The sequence below is a fragment of the Glossina fuscipes genome, unplaced genomic scaffold (genome assembly GCF_014805625.2).
Source record: "Glossina fuscipes isolate IAEA_lab_2018 unplaced genomic scaffold, Yale_Gfus_2 147, whole genome shotgun sequence".
NCBI classification, from domain to species: Eukaryota; Metazoa; Arthropoda; class Insecta; order Diptera; family Glossinidae; genus Glossina; species Glossina fuscipes.
Window position 1 is genome coordinate 1440935 of NW_023998490.1, and position 19071 is coordinate 1460005.

At 34.4% G+C, this 19071-nt stretch overlaps 2 protein-coding genes across 3 annotated transcripts; both read left to right on the forward strand.

Annotated features, from left to right (window-relative positions):
* Positions 1–538: 538 nt before the first annotated feature.
* LOC119641255 lies at positions 539–14107 on the forward strand. The gene is made up of 3 exons (XM_038039834.1): positions 539–932; positions 11629–11856; positions 13557–14107. The coding sequence occupies exons 1-3, from the start codon at positions 857–859 to the stop codon at positions 13877–13879; spliced, it is 627 nt and encodes a 208-aa protein (XP_037895762.1). The 5' UTR covers positions 539–856; the 3' UTR covers positions 13880–14107.
* On the forward strand, positions 2486–4772 carry LOC119641254 (regulator of chromosome condensation-like). Of its 2 annotated transcripts, none has more exons than XM_038039832.1 (2): positions 2486–3004; positions 3160–4772. In XM_038039832.1, exons 1-2 carry the CDS (start codon positions 2683–2685, stop codon positions 4323–4325), a joined length of 1488 nt encoding a protein of 495 aa, XP_037895760.1. In that variant the 5' UTR covers positions 2486–2682; the 3' UTR covers positions 4326–4772. The 2 variants fall into 2 exon arrangements, with proteins under 2 accessions (XP_037895760.1, XP_037895761.1); XM_038039833.1 differs by having other exon boundaries at positions 3169–4772.
* Positions 14108–19071: the final 4964 nt, after the last annotated feature.

Sequence of the window (19071 nt, forward strand, 5' to 3'; positions counted from 1 at the left end):
TGTTCTTCTCTCTATGAGCGCATTAATGTAGCGTATTTAAGTGCTTTTTTCCTTTCGCCTAAAGTTAAGAAAAACTAAAACTAAAAACTAACCCCAGATGGAAGTAAGCCAAAAGGCATTAAATATAGGCAAACATACACGCACACACCTGCAGCTTTATTTTTTTGAATTTTGAATGCCACGACAACCGGAAAGAACCCTCTTGTATAAAAATCTCTCTCTATATATATATATCTATATGTTTAGATATGTAAACTAAACGATGAATACATACATTATGTACGTCTTGTATATACTTATATATATATATATCTGTGTATAAACAAACCGCCACTATTACTGAACGCTTTGTTAAAATACATGCATATATATATATATATACATATATATATATATATATATATATGTACACTTGCGCATACACATAAGCGCACACGCACACACAAATATACAACTGGCTGACTGACTCTGGCTGGCTTTATACTCGATTGTTTGTTTGGGCCTCCATGGAAAGTCAAATGCTTTACCAGACATCAGTTTTTATTTATGTCAAGTCCAAAGCGGTCGATTTACATCAAACGTTAAATAAGATTTGCTCATACATGTGCACATATATAGATATTTAAAAACATATATATGCGTATAGTATATATGACATATAGCAAGACGAAAAATATTAACTGAAACTATATATATATAAAAATAAAAGAGACGTCTAAGTGTGCTTATGTTTATGTTTTCGAGTGCAAAGTAAAAGCCACGAAATTTTGCTTTCTGTCTTTAATATAAAAAAATAAATAAATAAAAAAAACAAGAAACTCCTAGAAAATAAGCAACAATAAAAAGGAGGATAACAATGTTGCATTTAAACCAATTTTGTGCACTTTTATTAAATTTAATTTTTGTGTTAATTTCAACACCAGACATAATAGGTGAGAGCAATTGAAGAGAGATTTCAACACCACTTTCTTTTAAATTCAACAAAAAAAAATTACATTTTTCATTTTGTAACTAAAAAATGTTACAGTTTGTCTTTAGACGAATATTTTGCATTTCTCCTATCTTAAGAGCTTTTGATCGTCGTGAGTGGGTTCCACTTGGGACCACTTTCCCTTAGGACTACAACCTCGCTGCTTGATGTGGAACATATTGAAACAATTTTTTTATGGGCGTTTCAAACTTTTTTGTAAAATTTATTTATAATTGCAAAGCAGACATATACATCTATATATATGTATATTGAAAATGTCACCCATACCCAACGGTACAAATACGAGGGGCATATCCAAACCAATTCGGGATACCTTCCAGAACGATAATTGCTTACGACTAAGTGTGATTAGAGGAAAGTCTTTTATTATTTTCAAAAATTACGATTCTGAAGAGCCGAAAGCCGGTACTTTGAAAAGGCCTTAGAACGCGTTCATACTAATACTCTCAACGAGATGTTACACCTTTTTTCTATTTCCTGTTCCTCCACATTCTTCCGTTTCCTTCCATTCGCCCATTCTCTCCTATCGCTCGTTTCCCCACTATCACTACATTTTTTCTATTTCTCCCCATTTTCCCATTTTCGCTGTTTATATTATTGTATCCACAATCCTCTTGCTTGTACATGGATCTGGAAGTTCTGTATAGCGACTTAGCATAAAGGAAAGTTATTACGTATATTATTATATGCAATATACGTTGTAAACGTGGTATGGGTGGGGGTTTAGTGCATTTAACGAACACAATGACACCTTTGTCCTTGAGCGATGGATAATAAAAATTATAAGTTAAACAAAAATATTAACGGCATTATTAACCATAAATAAGTAAATGGAAGAAAAATAAACAACAAATGAGCAAAACCTCAACTCCCTTGGGATATACATATCTAAACATAATTTTTACATATCATTGAACAGAAAAAGGGGGAGTTTTTCCCTTTATGTGCTTCGTGCTTTCAAGCGTATCTGTTCTTTTCCGCTGCATGTGTGTGCTTGTATACATCCGTGCATTACCATCATCGCACGATATTGCGAAACAAATCCCATAAATTTGATATGACCCAGAAACGAAGAAATAGGAAAAGAATGTAGAAAAGAGCGTCTCCCTCCACCTTTTTAATTAACTCAAGCGTATGCATTCGTGTGTATGTGCTTATGCACATGTGCAATAGTAATAGTCTTATTATATTCATAATATTCTTTTCGATAACTTTAATATTTCGAAAATGCCTCTTGCATATGTCGAATTGCTTCGTACGCTTCAATAGGTTACTTTTCAACTAACAACAACTTCGGAAGTGCATAAGGCATTAAAAAGAAAAAAGAAAAGTTTATTAATGCAATCGCACCGCACGAAATTATTAGCATGAAATACAAATTTTATCATCTGTATGTTATTAACCTGGGCCTTCGATTTTCAATTTGACTTGGCAATCCTATGCAAAAGATAAACTTTCAAGTTACCGGCATTCTCTTTTATTCTATATTCTCCCGCGCTTGAAAAAACAAGAATCAAAAAAAATTATTTGTGATATTCAAAATTCTTCAAGAAAATTGGTTAAAAATTAGTTCATTAGTTATTGTTCTAGATCTTCTACCTTAAGTGCCTTAAGTTTTCACAAGAAAAGTGCTGCTTTTGCATAAGTCCGAGCCGCTTGGAAATATTGTTGATATATATATATACGTAGAAATGCCACGCGAATTTATGAAAAGGAAGAGAGCCGCAAATAATAATGGCAGCCAAAGGAACGGACCTAAGCCTAAAGTGAAGCGCGGGGAGGTTTTTGCATTGCCATTGCCCGTGAGATCACATGTGCCGGGACGGGTATTGGTATGCGGTCAGGGAGATATGGGACAATTGGGTTTGGGAGACGATGAATCCAAATTCGAAAGGAAGCTTCCTGCTTTAATTGAAATTGTGAAAGATGTGGTCGACATCACAGCTGGCGCTATGCATAATCTCCTACTGACAGAAGAGGGTCATGTATACTCATTTGGTTGCAATGATGAGGGTGATTGTTTTTTTTTTGCTTTTCTCGTCTTTTCCTTCTTTTTCTTCCTATCTCATTTACTTACTCTCTAACGTTGTGAAATTCGAAATTCGCTCATTTAGCAAGCGTAATGAATTCAGCCTTAATTATTTTAAAAACAACTCCTCTTCCTTTAGGTGCTTTAGGTCGTGATAGCAATGAGGACGGTTCAGAATTTGTACCGCAAAAAGTTGATTTACCAGACAAAGTTCTAAAAATCTCCGCGGGTGATTCGCATTCCGCTTGCTTGCTAGAAGATGGACGGGCATATGCCTGGGGTTCATTTCGCGACTCCCACGGCAATATGGGCCTAACATTGGAAGGGATTCAGCGTTCGCCTATTGACATTTTACCGGGAATACGTTGCTGTGATGTTGCCTCCGGCGCGAATCACTTGGTGATATTGAGTTGCACGGGAACGGTATATACGGTGGGTTGTGGAGAACAAGGCCAGTTGGGTCGAGTGTCTCTAAGAAGCGCTTCAGGACAAGGAAGGCGTGGTAAAGTAGAACTACTGAGTCCTAAGCAAGTTGTAATAAAGAAAAGAGGTGCTAAGCCTATAGAAGCCATTTGGGCGACTTCATATTGCACTTTTCTTAAAGAATCGGAGACTGGTAATATGTGGGCTTTCGGCTTAAATAATTACAAACAGCTAGCGTGCCCTGAAGACATATCGCCCGTTAGCTGTCCGATAAGCATTAATTGGGATCAGGTTTCACAAATAGCTGGTGGCCAACATCATACTTTGCTATTGAGGGATGACGGTATCGTGCAGGTTGTAGGTCGTAAAGAATACGGTCGTTTGGGTTTAGGGCCTGCTAACGCGGATGCTACCGAGTTGACAACCATATCGGTTTTGGCACAACAAGACATTGTTCATATTTCCTGCGGCGATGCGCAATCATTTGCATTGACCAGTGATGGCGGATTATATGCGTGGGGCATGGGTTCCACTCATCAGTTGGGAACTGGATCGGACGAAGACGCGCTCGAGCCTACTTTAATTGAAAGTAAGCAAACTGACGGTAAGCGAATACTTAAAGCTTCTGGTGGTGCTCAGCATACTATATTTCTCGTGGAAAATGGAATTCCATTGAATGATGCTGACAAAGTCAAAGTGGCAGGGAAGAAAGGCAAAAATATTAAAAATTCTGGAACTAATGCAAAGAAAACAAAAGAAAATAATCGACTATCTCAAGAGATGGCTACAAATATTAGAGAAGACCAGGAGGAAACCTCTGCTGCAGAAAAGGAATCTTCGGCGCACGTCTTAGGCCTGTCCACAAAGACTAGACGCAAATAGTGATTACTAATACTAAGACGATAGGAAGTTGATAGGAAGTCTTTTATAGTCACCTTCCTTGCTTCTGGAAGGTAATGAATGAAAGATTTACTTCCTTTTCATTTTTCTTCTTTTGGTTCTTTTCATATGTTTCCCATTTTTTGTGTTTATTTTTGTTTCTTTTAAACACACACCACTTCTTCATTATTCATTACGAAAAATGATGAGTTTAGTTGCAGCTCAAGTTGAACTTGCTACGAAAACCGTAACTTTACATTCTTAAAACTATCTACAATAGAAAATGTAAAGACATTTTGTTTACTGCTTATTTTTATATGAAATCTTTTTTTTAAGTTTTTGTCTTAAGAAACGAATTTGTTTTGTTTTTTGTTGATATTCTTTTGTTTTGAATTAATTGTAATTGACGTTAATAAAAACGATAGATTTTTCTAGATTCTACACCACTTACTAAGCTAATTCTGTTATTCGAGAAAATGCGTTAAATTGGTCGGCTGAAGTTACGCGGATGGACGGAGAAACGACTCTGTCAATTCTTTCGACCAAATCTCAACTAAACAAAGCATGTCATTAGGTTTTCCCAAAATTATTGGTCTCGCTGTCAGCGTATTCTGCCCATTTCCTGAGGGCAGCCTGTAAACGACATATTTAAATGACCGCGAGGTCTATCAAAATGTTGAATATTCCCCAATCTCCGGACTTATGTGTGTATATAAAGGATTGGGGACTCTTCCAAGCTTATTGACCTATCAGCCACTGAAAGATTATGAAGACCGCAATCCAGATTGCAGGCTAATTTTATTCAAACATTTGGAAGATTTGCTTCGCTGTTATTATTCACTGAGTCTTGGTTGACATGTTTATTTCGCAAGGGTAACATAAATCCGAAATAGTGTACATTTTTGTAATATGCGCGAAGTGAGAGACTTTCCGCAAGATTGCAGAGATTGCCTGCCTAAACTTCTCTTGCTTTCATTGAGTAAAAGTTAATATTTTTTTCTTGTTTGAAAATCTCGATGGCTTGCAGCAGTACTTGTATGAATAGAAATATGTGACACTTCCTTAAACTTGTGTATGGCTTTTACCGATAATCACCAAGTTTTCGTTGAAATGTTTTTCCATTTCTGCAAAACATAAACTATGGCCAAACGGGGATAGCAAGTGACACGAGGCCATGGGAAAGAAATTATGTAATATAATGAATTTCTAAAACTGGAAAAAAATCGCACTTTCTCTGATTTTACTGCAGTCCAATTCGTGCAAAATCAAACTCGTTCCCTTTCACCGAACTTTAGGTAAAGACCTCAGCTTTCCCAACAAATCTAATCAATAACCAAATTTTCCTAAATGGACATATCGTGTATTCCATACATTTCTTATGAAATTTGGTGGCGCAAGTCCTAATCCATACCAAAAATTAACTTTAATGATTTGTTATATTTTATGTGAAGTCTTTGAGATTAATCCCATTTCCACCTAACTTCGGGATTTGTGCTCATAACTCGCATTCCATAAGCTTGCAACAGACAGAGAGGTAAATTCTGCTGCCGATATTGTCTCTCTCGTTCTTACAATTTATTATGTGTGGAATATAAAAGATGTAACCTAGAAAAAATATGGATTTCATCTGACCTTGAACGAAACAAAGGTGAAAAGAATTTTCGACGCTGTGCACATAATAAGTTTTGTGCTGAATTTTCCACGATGAAGATAACATTGCAAGCTATTCTCTGCTTAGCTATTTACATGCCATTGTGCTGTGCTGTGTTAATGCTGCTGAAATTGTTCTTTTCAACTTAAGCTTCCTATAGCGCACTAACTATATAGGGAAGTAAACTCATTTTATCTTTACGTTTGTAAATGTGTTTGTAAGAGGAATTCTTTAGAAATTTCATAAATTCTTAAAACTGTGAAATATTGATCCGATGAAGTCATTGTAAGTCTTTTCGTCCCCGTGTTCACATGTTATAGTTTAGGTAGGAAAAGTTGCGACATGCTAACCTCGCTTGAAAATAAGAGTAGACGCGTTGAAAATGTCTCCACAACAGCAAATGCAGAAAAGAAAATGTGAAGACCGACCCTTTAATAGAAACTCGATTCGTTTAAATAATTTAAATAATTCTTAATAATTCTTAGAATTTGGTAAGGGTTCAAGCTGCTTGTAGGAAGATATTCAACTGTCTTTTTTTTTTTGATGACCGGGGATATCGCCTTTTACGTGTAACACGGTAACGGCCAGAAACAAGAAAAGAGGAAAGGGAAAGACACCGTGTGAATGCTCACTATAGCTGCTACCAAAGTAAGTTCTATTGCATGGAGATGTGAACCCGCGAATACTACCTTCTTAACAGCGATGCTTACCCACTAGTTTGAGAGTCTGATCCTATATCAGCTTGTGAGGCGATTTTAACCTGCCTACCTGCTCAACTATTCTAAATCTATTGACAAATTTTGACTGGCTTTCAACAAAGACGTCATTTTTTGAAAGGAAATTTAACAAAAAGATAACCAACAAATACTTGAATGAAAAAAAAAAACAGGCCTGCGCTTGATTTAACATCAAAACAAAAGCCTTTCACCAGCTTTCATCCTTGAAAGTAAAAAGAGAAAAATCAATATTTAAATTTTTCCCACAAGTTTTGAAGATTTGAAGCAAATGTTAACATAAAATATGCGCGCCCATAAACATATGTATGTGTGTGAATTTTTATTTACATAAATTTTCGAACCGTCTGAATACCGAACGATCGAATATAAGCGAAAGATAAAGAAAACAAAAGTTTTTATTTATTTATTTTTTTGATTAATTGAATCTCATAATCATTTATTAATATTCACATAAACTGGTGACTGTACTCGTTGGTGGTTTTTTCAATTATTTCCTATACACTTTGTTATGCTTTTTGAGGAACAATGGGTTTCCCTTTTACTCTTTGCATAGATTGATTGTAAATAGAAAATTGATACTGTTAAGCAACACAATTGCATTTGGTTGCGGCCGAATCTTTTCATACCCACTGCCTCTATCGGTTAAATTAAATTTCCATGCTCTATAAAATTGAGTGGGCGTAACTGGTTTCTTACATTTTTCGTAGAATATACGTTGAAATCTTTATCGTGTGGCTGCTGCAGTTTATGCGTAGTTAGTACAGATATTATGTACATAGATAGGCGGGCGGAGAGATGAACAGACGAACAACTGGAGCGGACAGTCGGATTCCGAATTTGACGCTGCGTGAGGATATAATGTGTATATTTTGTGGTGTGCTGAGGTGGAAGGTTTTACAAAATAATAATATTTTGAAACAGCAGAATATTTATTGCCTGCGCATGACCGATTCTTTCCATTTTTGTACAAACACTACAGAACTGCCCACAGAATATAAGTGGACATTTTTACAGCTTTATCTGCTGTAGCTTTTGAGTAATGAGCTGAAAGCCCATCTTTTTTTTTTCGCTTTTGAAAACGGATTTGTTCTCAATTTACGTCGCCTTGTATGTGCGCCCATCGGCCGACTCGGCTTATTTTCAAGAACTTTCAATGTTTTTTCCGATAGTTTTTTTTTGCGGGCAGAAGAATATCTACGTTGCACGAGCGAACGGACAGACATGTTTAAATCCATTCAGAATTCGACCCCGATCAAGACTATGCACACTTTGGGGTCACGTGGAGTCTGAAGCTCTATTCCGGGTTTCTTCACAAAATGAATGTGTCGCCGCCCTCCGTTGATGGGTATAAAAGTGACTTTATTTGTATCCCAAGTTTAGTGTTAAAGAAACCGCTCATGTATTTATCCATCTGTCGACCAAGAATAATCGCGATACATATACCTTAAACATGTTGACAAAAAAGTATCAGGAGGTTTCTAATTAAAAAGCTTACGATAAAATCAACGGCAAGTGTTATCCATTTTATTTGATTATATATAGATTATCTTATGTCGATTTTCAAACTGGGGACTGACAACCGATATTTTATTTGCTGATTTCTAACTTTTCTGCTACTGTTGTGTCTTATGGCAATTACAGTTGAATGGCTAGCGGTCCGAAGGCTGATGTCAATGCATCTACCAAGAATAAAAATTTATTTTTATGAGTTCGCCTATTGAATTATGTATTTCCCGGCATTTTCTTTACCCTTCCGTGGGAGGTGAAGCATGAAACATGTAAGACTTTGTGTTCGGTATTGGCGACAACGGCTGCATCTTTTACCATAAAGGTTCTCAAGGGAAAAAATTAGATAGAATATTAGCACTTTGTGTGAGAACAAATGATTGGACTTGTCCGCCATCCAATTATTCTGACAAGTATGTGTAAACATTATTTATTTATAAAAATATTTTCTTTCTTTGCTTGGATGATTAACCTTTGGTATTTAAATAGTGGACAATCACAAAAAAGTCAAAATTTTACAAAAATCTCTGCGCACTTTGCTATGTGCGTATGATTTTTTTTTTTTTTTTAGATCCGTATTTGCACGAATTAACGTACGAGTGTCACAGCTGCGGTGCAGCCATTTTTAAAAGTTTTTCAAAAATAATTTTTTTACTGCTTGTGTTTATCCAAATTTTTTACTCCCAAAATTTATTTGTTTGGCCTAAATTAATTATAATAACTAGTACGATAATTGTATAGGGTCACGACCGACTCTTTGTTACCCATCACCGAGTAAAAATGGGAAAAAAATAATTTTGGAAATATAGATGGTCTACGTGGTGCATTTTACTAGTAACTAGAAAAAACACTAAAAGCAAAGGTGTTCGCAAATTTTGTTGCAAAGACATGTGGCTATTGTGCTTTTGTCTTTCGACCGGCCTGGATCATTTTCAAATATTTTCGCATATTTTTTCAATATTGTCGCATTAGGCGACATCTTCATTTTTGCGAACGGGCAAATATCGCAGATATTAGAAGGTTGGACGGACAGACGGATAGGCAAACAAGCAGATGGATATGCTTAGGTGCATTCCGTATTTGAAACTGGCCAAGAATTTTTATACTTTACAGAAGTTTTGAAGCTCCTTCTGCTTGTTATAAAGGTAGTGAACTCAATTTGTACCACTACTGTACCAGTACTGCAACATCTCCTATGAAATATGCGTTCGAATTTTTTTGCATTTATCTCCTGTTGATGAGTAGAGAGCAAGAAATCAATTTTTTATTCCTTGTGAATAACAGATACGTTCTCAGTTTACGTGGTACTACAGGCGTCCAAGAATTTCCAATGTTTTTGTCAAATTTGAGGGCGATAAATTTTTGCGGCCAATAATATGTTTACAATTACACAGATGGGCAAGTGGACAGAGGAGAAATAGACGTGGTTAAATCGGTTCAGAATTTGATTTGATGCTGATCAAGAAATATTTGTTGTAACTCTTCACACTCCATATTTAAACTAATGTATTTTACAGGTAAAAAGTTACAATTTTTGATCTGTTGTGGACGTGGTTGTAAACGGATCATGATAGTTTGAAGAAATAATCTATGGTCCTCAATTGGGTTTTCTGTTTCAATTTTCTATTTTTCGTGAGCACAATGCGACGGATGGGTAGAAAGACAAGTTAAGACCCTCATGAACAAGATTTAACAAATGACAAGCAAGTAGATAGATAGAACAAGTGGCCAGACAGATAAACGAATAGATGGCCAAAGGGACAGATGGACATAGCTATGTACAAAGAAATAGATGGACAAACGGACAGATGGATGAACAGACAGATGAGCAAACGGGTAAATTCAGAAAGAAATGGAACTTCAAATCTGCATTTTTATATGTTACACAAGCGAACAAACAAATCTAGGATATCCTTTTCTTCCGTGATGTGTATAACCACAGATTTGTTGAATTGGTAGCAATAACTACGCCTTAAGTATAGCAATCTAGAATTGCGTACACGCCAGTTAAGCTTCAATGGCATTTCCATAATTAACAAAATGCCTTTCAAGTTTATATATCGCTCTAAGAAGCCCGACGGACAGATAGACAGCCCGAAGATCTTTTCAAGAATAAAAGTATCGCATTTTTATTTCAACATTACCGATTGCCTGTAATGCTCAATTTGTCGTTGGCGCTGACGTTGGCTTCCGACAAAGTTGTACGTGCACGATTTTGCGCTGAACTGAACTGTGCTCTGTTTTGCAAAGAGCATTAAATTTGTCTGAGTCAACATTTTCGAATACTAAAATCCACATCGTTAATTATTTTCGAACAACTAAAGATAACGGTGAACACGATGGAGTCACTTAAAGTCGTATATAATCCTTTTGGTCTTTTCCCCCCTTCCATTCCGTTAAAATATCATATTTTGAACGTGACTAAATGTAAATGTTTAGCACGAAAAAAAAAAAAAAACATGCAACACCAAAAACAATAACAACAGCAGGAGCACAAAAAATTTTTAAATATTGGAAAACTACATTCTGACATCATCGTATTCAACCGCACGTGTGTGTGTGCATATGGATGTGTGGCTATGTAGATGGAAACAAACAAGCATAGGCCGACAAAATAAAGAGACAAACAGGCCCATAAATACAACGCATTAGGAATGATAAAATTTCGACATTCGCGAGTATGAATGAAACAAAAAAAAAGAAAGAGGAAAGCAATAGAAATATATATATATGTGTGTGTGTGTTTATGCGCGCACGTTTGGCATATTTTAAGCATAAAATTTACATAGAAATATGCTTATAAGCGCACATATCTGAATAACTTTTGTACCATTGGAGAGCATTGTTTCCGAGAATGTCACACAACTACATTGATTTTTGCAATATTCGAAAAATTATCATTGATATCATTGATCGGTATAAGTATAGGACTTGGAGCTATTATTGCTATGATGAAAAGGATAATAAGGGCTTAAAGAAACTTAACATTTTTAAAGAACTAGTACACTAAGGTAACCGTATGTTTGGGAACCCCTGATGTACGATATTTGCTAAAGCATTTATAGAAACAAACAAAAAAAAAAAAAAAAGACAAGAAAAAAGTTATTCATTAGAATGCTTAGAATAGCGAATAATAATAGCAGCAACGACACCATCACCCAACTTATGCCATCAGCAACATATTAATTAATCTACGGTACTAGATTTTCTAATAATGTACTACACTTGCATAAAAACTACATGTACGCGTATGTGTTGATATGGGACTCATTCATGCATGACTATCGTATTTCAAATATTTCGCTTCTTTTTTTTCAATTATGCAAATTTCTATTGTTTGTTTGTTTGTTTGTTTGTTTGTTTGTTTATTTATTATTCAGTTGGTTGTCTTTCCATTCAAATATCATTCCAGGAATTGAGGCTGCAGATGATAAAAAAGGCAATTCACCGAAACCGCTATCCGTTGTCACCGATAGCAAACAATCCGTTGATTTCGATTACGACGATGACGATGATACGTCGAGCGGCGTGAAAACGCCAAAATCAACAATTATTCCGTATTTTGAGCACAATGTGAAGACCGTCTATCTAACCGGAGAGGATAATGTTACCCTTGCTTGCTTACCCAAAAATTTTAATGGTAAAGATATAAAAAAAAAACAAAAAAAATGCAATAAACTTGAATTAATTTAATCCAGACAAGCTCAGGAGGTCTAAAGACATTAAAGAAATTTACTACAGACAGCAGTAAAGCTAGGCGAATGCGATTCTGTAAGCCACGGCGTATCTAAAGATGTACAATTTTAATAGTTTGGCGGGTTGGATAACGTACACTAACGTAAAGGAAACGAACTATCAACGTTTTCCGAATATAATTTTGGGGCCTTGTCAAATAAGTGCCGGGATTTTTCAATGCTAAACTTTTCATTAATAGTTGCATGATATGCTTTTATGCCTCACTTTCTTTTAATCGTCAAACATAAGCATTAAACGCCAAAAGAAAAGTAGGACCGTTTAGAAAGAAGTGCAGACTTGCGAAAACTTGTACTGCACCTTGTCGAGGAATTCGTTTTATCAGTTTAGCTAAAAGCTTCGCAGAGACAACAAATTCATTTTTAGTATCATTTATAAAAGAATTTTGCTTTCTTCTGAAAGTGATCATTTTTAAGACGCTGCCTCAGTTCTAGAAGACTTTGAATTGAAATCTCTTACAAAGGATCGAAGTTATATTGGGAAAAGTGACAATTTCAAATTGTGTCTCCCGGCTGCGGACAATATTGATTTCAAATTTATTACCGAGAAATGCGATTGAATAATTTAGAGAGTGAAGCAGATAGAAATTTCTCGCAATAAACAATGAGAATATGACGACAAATGATATGAGAAGATATCGATTTAAATGTCTGCTGCGCGGTTATATAGTCGACAATCTGAACGGAATCAACACTCTATATAGAATCAATCCGGGAAATTATAGTTAAAAACTATAATAAAACATTATTGACGCCCGGACTGTTAAACACCCTATACAACTTCGTCTAAAACAATTGTTTATTATTATTATTTTTTTTTTTTTGGTGCTGAAACATCCAAAATTGTACATTGCTCCAATGTAAGACCCCACTTCTCCTTGGGATCCTAATGCAGGATCCAAACCGTGAACTGATATGGTCCAAATTTTATGTTCTTGTCGAAGACCTTATTAGTCTTTAGCTACTTTCGTCACGAAGTACTAAAGGGGATTTATATGTCAAAAAATTTTTATAATAAAGTACCAGAAATTAAACATTTTCGCCTTTTAAAGATTTAATTGTAGCAGTAGGAAGTAGGTTGGAAGGGGGTTCATAAAATCGGTTCATACCGTCCAAATATTTCTTAAGAATTTTTCAGGAAGCGTCGTGAAAGTAGTCTAGTCAGTGTACTTACAATGTATTTACAACAAAATTTATCGTTGGATTATACTACGCTACTATACAAAATTTGATCAAAATATCTTAAAAATATATAACATAGACAGACAGATTTAGGAAATGAATCTTTCAAGAACAATTCCAAAAAATATGGCCGGACCGACGGACAAACTTAAATCGATGCATGAAATGGATCTAAATCGATCGGTATAGTAGAATGTCGGCCTAACTTAAGTAGTATAGCGTTTTACATACATCCGCACACACTTAATTTACACTTAACTAAGAGCGGTATACAATATAACGACATTCACTTCGCCTATTCGACTCTTGACTGTGTTAATGAGATACTACTGTTCGAAGACTTATCCGCAGAACTTTTTTACTTATAATGAATTATGTGTTTTAAATATAATCGTTCTTATTGCAGACAGTCAGCATATAATCCTGTGGTACAAGGACGAATCTCCAATAACGAACGGCAATACTATTGTAAGTGTTGGCTACGAAATCGATAATAAATCTCGTTTAACCATTTTGAACTACAATAAAGAATCATCCGGTAATTTTTCTTGTGCGATTATGCCAAGCGATGTGCGTCAATATTTTGTTTTTAAGCCACAAAGTGAAACACCAGAGAATATCGTAGAAAAAACCAACGGAGGTGACACTAAACAGATCAGTCAGATAGCAATCAAATTGATAGCTTTTCTGACTGCAATTAAACATTATTATGGAATTGAAAAATTTTAAATAAACATTATCATAAGGTACAGAAAAACAGCACACGAAAACTAAATGAACAAAAGAAAGACAGACAAGTAAAAGAATTGAAATGATTTCGGTTAGCGGTAAAGTGCGTTAAGTAAGTAATTTTTAAATGCGATAATTTTGGCATTGAAGACAAGAAAACTTGAAATTGTTAAGAAATTTTCAAATTTTCAAAATTGTTTTATTTTTATTTTTTTAACTTACATAAATGTAAAAAATTTTTAACGTTTTAGTTTATTTTGTTTTTTTATTTCATTTTTTTATTTAATTAAAGAACCAACAAATTTTATTCATCTGTGCCTGCCCAAGTATTTAATATTTAAAGCGTTTTTTCCTTTTTTGTTGATTTAGCAAAAAAAAAAAAAAAACAAAAAGCAAAAAAAAGGAACAAGAATAATAAGTAATAATAATAATAATACTAAAAGAAACTTTGTTATTTTTTTTGTAGCCAATTCTTATACATGTGCAAACATTCTCATACACACACATATACAACAAGTAGAATGTCAATAGCGTTAATGTATAAAAACACATGAATGTATGTATATTTTGTATGTTTGTATGCCAAAGATTATTTAGAGTGCCTCCATATTTTGCATTTTTATACACATATACATATACAAGATCCTGATCAGAAACATTTATATATATTATAAGTTTTAAAAGATTGGAGCTTAAATTTTTTATGAATTAATAATCTTTTTGTAACATGTTTACTTAATTCTTATGTAAGCTCAACCTTTAATTTCTTTTTATTATAGAAGATATTGATGAGATTAACTTAAGTCTAAGGGTGCAAAGGAACCAAACTTGAAAATATTTTTGGAAACAAATACGAAATCCAGTGTGCAAAATGCTAAGGCAATGTTAATTTTAGTGCCTATACTCTTCCTCTCTCTCTCTCTCTCTCTCTTTATCTCTCCCTCTCTCTATCTCTGGCTCCCTTCCACTTTATTTTCTTCTCCGAATCTCATATTCATATTCTACAAATTCCTTCTATTTTTACATTTTATCAAGTTTTGATGTTAAGATGATTAACAAAATTTTGACTAAAAAGAAACAGGGTGCGGCTCTCTCTCTCTCTCTCTCTCTCTCTCTTTCTCGAAATAATAACTGAGCAGCAAGATAAATGAATACTTAAAGCACTATGACCAAAAAGTACAATGAAATTTAAAAGAAAAAATCCACAAGAAGAACGTTATGCTTTCACAAGGATATAACCTGAATAAATGCGAGTCCATTACATGCTTCGGATGTGAAACTTCAGAGACCATTAGAACACTCGAAATGGAAAGTACTAGTAAAATTTAAATAAAAGCAAACGCCATAAATTTCAATAAAATTTTCTAAGAACGTTTAAGTTGTAATCTAAACAGAGGCGTATGTAGAAGTGCTACGGATACGGGAACATTTAAACTAGTATCATTAAAAGGTAGCGGGAAATTGTTCATTTTCTTAATTCTAACGCTTTAAAGAGGATTTCATACAAAAAATATACATTTCGAAGCGACATTTGCATCTGTGATGCCAGAGCATCTAAGACACTGTAACGAAAACATGTGAACTGAATAAAATGTTTAGTCCATTATGATCCTTGGGGTACTAAACATGTTTTGTGTAACACATAATGCTTTCGACGAATATTTCGACAAAAACCGCAACTCCATTGCTGTTTTGAAGGGGTAAAGCACTGTCAGTAGGATTTTTTCGATAACTTATTGAATTTATTATTACCAAAACGAGCGCATTTTTTTTTTGATCAAAAAGGATTCTTTCCGCTTAGATACTCGTCATTTACCCAAAAGTCAATGTTCTTAAAAACCCCTACCTATTTCTCTAGATATAAATGTGTAGATACAATAATTTATCTATTTTTTAAATTAAATTTGGGTCAATTAATTTTGTAAACAAATTTATAAATTTATAAAGTACGGAGTTAAAGGCTGCCCGCCTGCATTGAAAACTCGACAACACTTGAGGTTTGAATCCGCGACCATTGAGTTGTTAGTTGCAATCCTTTGCCTGCTCACTTACTAATATGAACTTACCTTTTTTTTCCTAATACTTCAAGGCATGCCTAACAATCTCCTCACATAATATATTATTATTCTACCATCTTCGCTTCTGTCCCAAAAAAATGATCCAAAAATCTCTTTTCTTTAGGCTATTACAGTGGCTTACCCCCTTAGTATATTGAAAAAACAACCAGTAGAACATTTTATTTTGATATGTTCCGTAAATCTCATAAAACCTAAGCTGCACTATCCAATATGTTTCTGGCTTAGCGATATGTATAATGGAGACATTCACTTAAGCGACGATTCAAAATATCTTTACTCTGTGAAGACAAGGCAAACTGTCACATGAAACATTTCGCTTGTGACTTTGTTTGTATATCATCTATATTTGTTCCGATTTTCTCTCTGGTGCCAATTACTGTATTTGCAAATAATAAATTAATGAATTTTTTGTTAAAGCTGATAAAGAAAGTTTTACAAAGCGCGCATTACATTTACTCGTTCCTCTCGTATGTCCTGTCCACTAATAAAGTGCTTTACCGATGGAGAAAAGAAGTTTCACTTCACAAAGCACGTCTTGAGTTTGTAAGCATACAACGTGTAAACAGTTAATAAAAATATATATTTATCCTTAATTAGTACTTGAAAATGTTATGGAAACATGGAAAAAATACCAAACAACGTATATATCTTTTCAAAGACGTCTTACGGCGAAAACACCACATGCCTACCATTTACCTTCACTGCGAAAATCAATTTATTGCTTATCTTATTTATGCGATCACTTCACGAGTTCTAGGCCAATATATAGCTAAAGCATTTCCAAAATTCTCCAGTTGCCTACTTCTAGGCGCTACGATATCCAAAATAATAACAAAAACCTTGCATATATTTCAGTGGATGGTAGGTGTAAAAATGCATTATTTATTATCAAAAACTCTTGTGAATTATTCTTAATTAAAACTATTAATTATATGTAAAAAAAAAAAAGAAAAAATAAAAATATTAAATTCAGCTTCTATACGAATGTTATTAAAATAATCAGGAGATTATAAGTAATTATTAGAAATTTCATAAACAGCGAAACAAAATTTTTTAGTTTGTGTGCTCTGATTTAAACAATTATTAAGATATTCATATATAATGAATAAAAAATAAAAATATAAAAGACGTAATTATGTGTAATTTGTGTATAAATACAAGTGTATTTACTATAGTAGCAAACGCAAATTTACATAACCGCTCGTAGATAAATAAAATTTAAAAATTTTACTTAAGAAATTCTTATTGTTTTATTAATACGATCACAATTTGTTATAGTTAAAGTATAAATAAAATAACGGTATTTAGGGTTATTTTAAACAACCAATTATTATCGAAGACAGTTCGTGTTCGAAAAGAACTCGAAAGCTGTGAGATATAACTTCTAACTATAGCCTTAAATCATAAGAAAATCTTTCGTGATTGCCTTAGAAAATATTAATCACTTTTTATTATAATAAGAGCAGTGTGCAATTGTTTTTGGATAAGTTTGTTATTATTGTAGATCGACTATGGACTCGTTTTGAGACTTTTAATGGGAGAGACGCTTGTTGTTCTGCATTTGGAGCAACGATGAAAACTACTGCAGTAACAAATGTTCATCGAATGTTGTTCGCCACGTTTGTCTCAGAAGTTGGCGAAAAAATTAACTAGAAAGTAGATAAAGGAAAGTCCACTTCTATGCAGAAAATTGTGAACCAAAACGTGGTAGTCTGCTGGCAACAAAATTTAACGCCGAGTGGAAATTTCCACTTACTGACCACTTACTAATGCGGTGCTATTCTGAAGCTCAGATCTCGACAAAATTACATGGTGGAAAAAATGTACTAAGGTCGAAAAGTAGGTGTTGACCATTTTCGCTCCGAAACCTGGAAGTATTACACGAGAGTAATCAAAGTACTTCAACAATATATTACAAATAATGTGAGATATTTTCCTCATTAGACATATAAGAGCAATTTAAAATGTCATGATCCGTTTAGGCCGAGTTTTAGATGCCCTGCCTTCCAATCTCTTAAATATTTTCATAGCAAAGTACAAAGGTTATTAAAACCAAAAGCTTACTTTTCATGAGATTTTTTTATGGGAGCAAGCTCAACATTTGAACCGCCGTAGTCTAATTTAAGTAAAGTTCATTGCTTTTGTATGCATAACCGAAGGACGGAGGGTATATTCATTTTGTCAAAACATTTGAAACCGTCAGCAGAAATTTTTATTGGCCCTGCAAAGTATGTATCTTTTTGATCAGTATCGAATTCTTAATCGATTTAAGCAAGTCCGTCTTTCCTGTTGCCCCTCTGCGTAACGTGCGATGTAATGGTTATGCCGGCTGGAAAAATGAAGCTATTGCCCCCAAATTTGGCAGAAATATTGAACATTCTTGCATGTAAGCTCTATCTGATCATATCTTCCAGCTTCGTTCTGTGTATGTGCAAAATAATATTTTATATTTATATGGCGATATAAGGGGACAAACATTAGATGGACAGGCAAGCTTTAGAAAGTGATCGAAATTCAATTGCATTGTACACTACTTTTAAGCATTTTTTCATTTGATGGCATAATCTAAAAGCGTAATTGTTCAAGATTTTTGCTTCCAGTTTTTATTTTACAAATTGAACAAGAAATTGTTAACCTTTTGATGGTTAGGGCGTCTAGGGCTCATTTCGAAGACGCAGATTCGGTTCTTGGCGCGAGAATAAGAATTTCGTGAGTGGCGTATTCTCCACAGTCTGGAATTTACACATTCATTCATCCACGTGAATGATAAGGAAAGGATACGCCCATGCCTTTGAGATCGCCCCAACGTCGTCTAGACCTTTATAGAAAAGAAATATCCTTATCTCGAAACTTGAAGACCCAACTTTTTTCTTACACGTAATTGTTTATAAGATAAATAATCGATGAATAATGAATGTATCTTTTATTTTTAAGAGCCCCATGCACGAACCAGACTCTGTGCGCGCATCCAAGACGCAAATTGATTGCAGTATTAGTGAAATTATCCTAGAAGGAATGCTCGAAAATTGTGTGATGGGGATCATTCCTACGAGAGAAGGCACGTTGGACAGTTAAAAAATTTACCGTTTAGAATCCAATTGCATCGGAGGTACT

What these genes read in the sequence shown, in the direction of transcription:
- LOC119641254 (XM_038039832.1), top strand. Translation starts at nt 2,683, where the DNA reads ATGCCACGCGAATTTATGAAAAGGAAGAGAGCCGCAAATAATAATGGC. An exon ending in ATTTGGTTGCAATGATGAGG is followed by an intron (nt 3,005 to 3,159) that starts GTGATTGTTTTT and finishes CTCTTCCTTTAG; the next exon opens with GTGCTTTAGGTCGTGATAGC.
- LOC119641255 (XM_038039834.1), top strand. Translation starts at nt 857, where the DNA reads ATGTTGCATTTAAACCAATTTTGTGCACTTTTATTAAATTTAATTTTT. An exon ending in TTCAACACCAGACATAATAG is followed by an intron (nt 933 to 11,628) that starts GTGAGAGCAATT and finishes ATATCATTCCAG; the next exon opens with GAATTGAGGCTGCAGATGAT. An exon ending in CTTACCCAAAAATTTTAATG is followed by an intron (nt 11,857 to 13,556) that starts GTAAAGATATAA and finishes TTCTTATTGCAG; the next exon opens with ACAGTCAGCATATAATCCTG.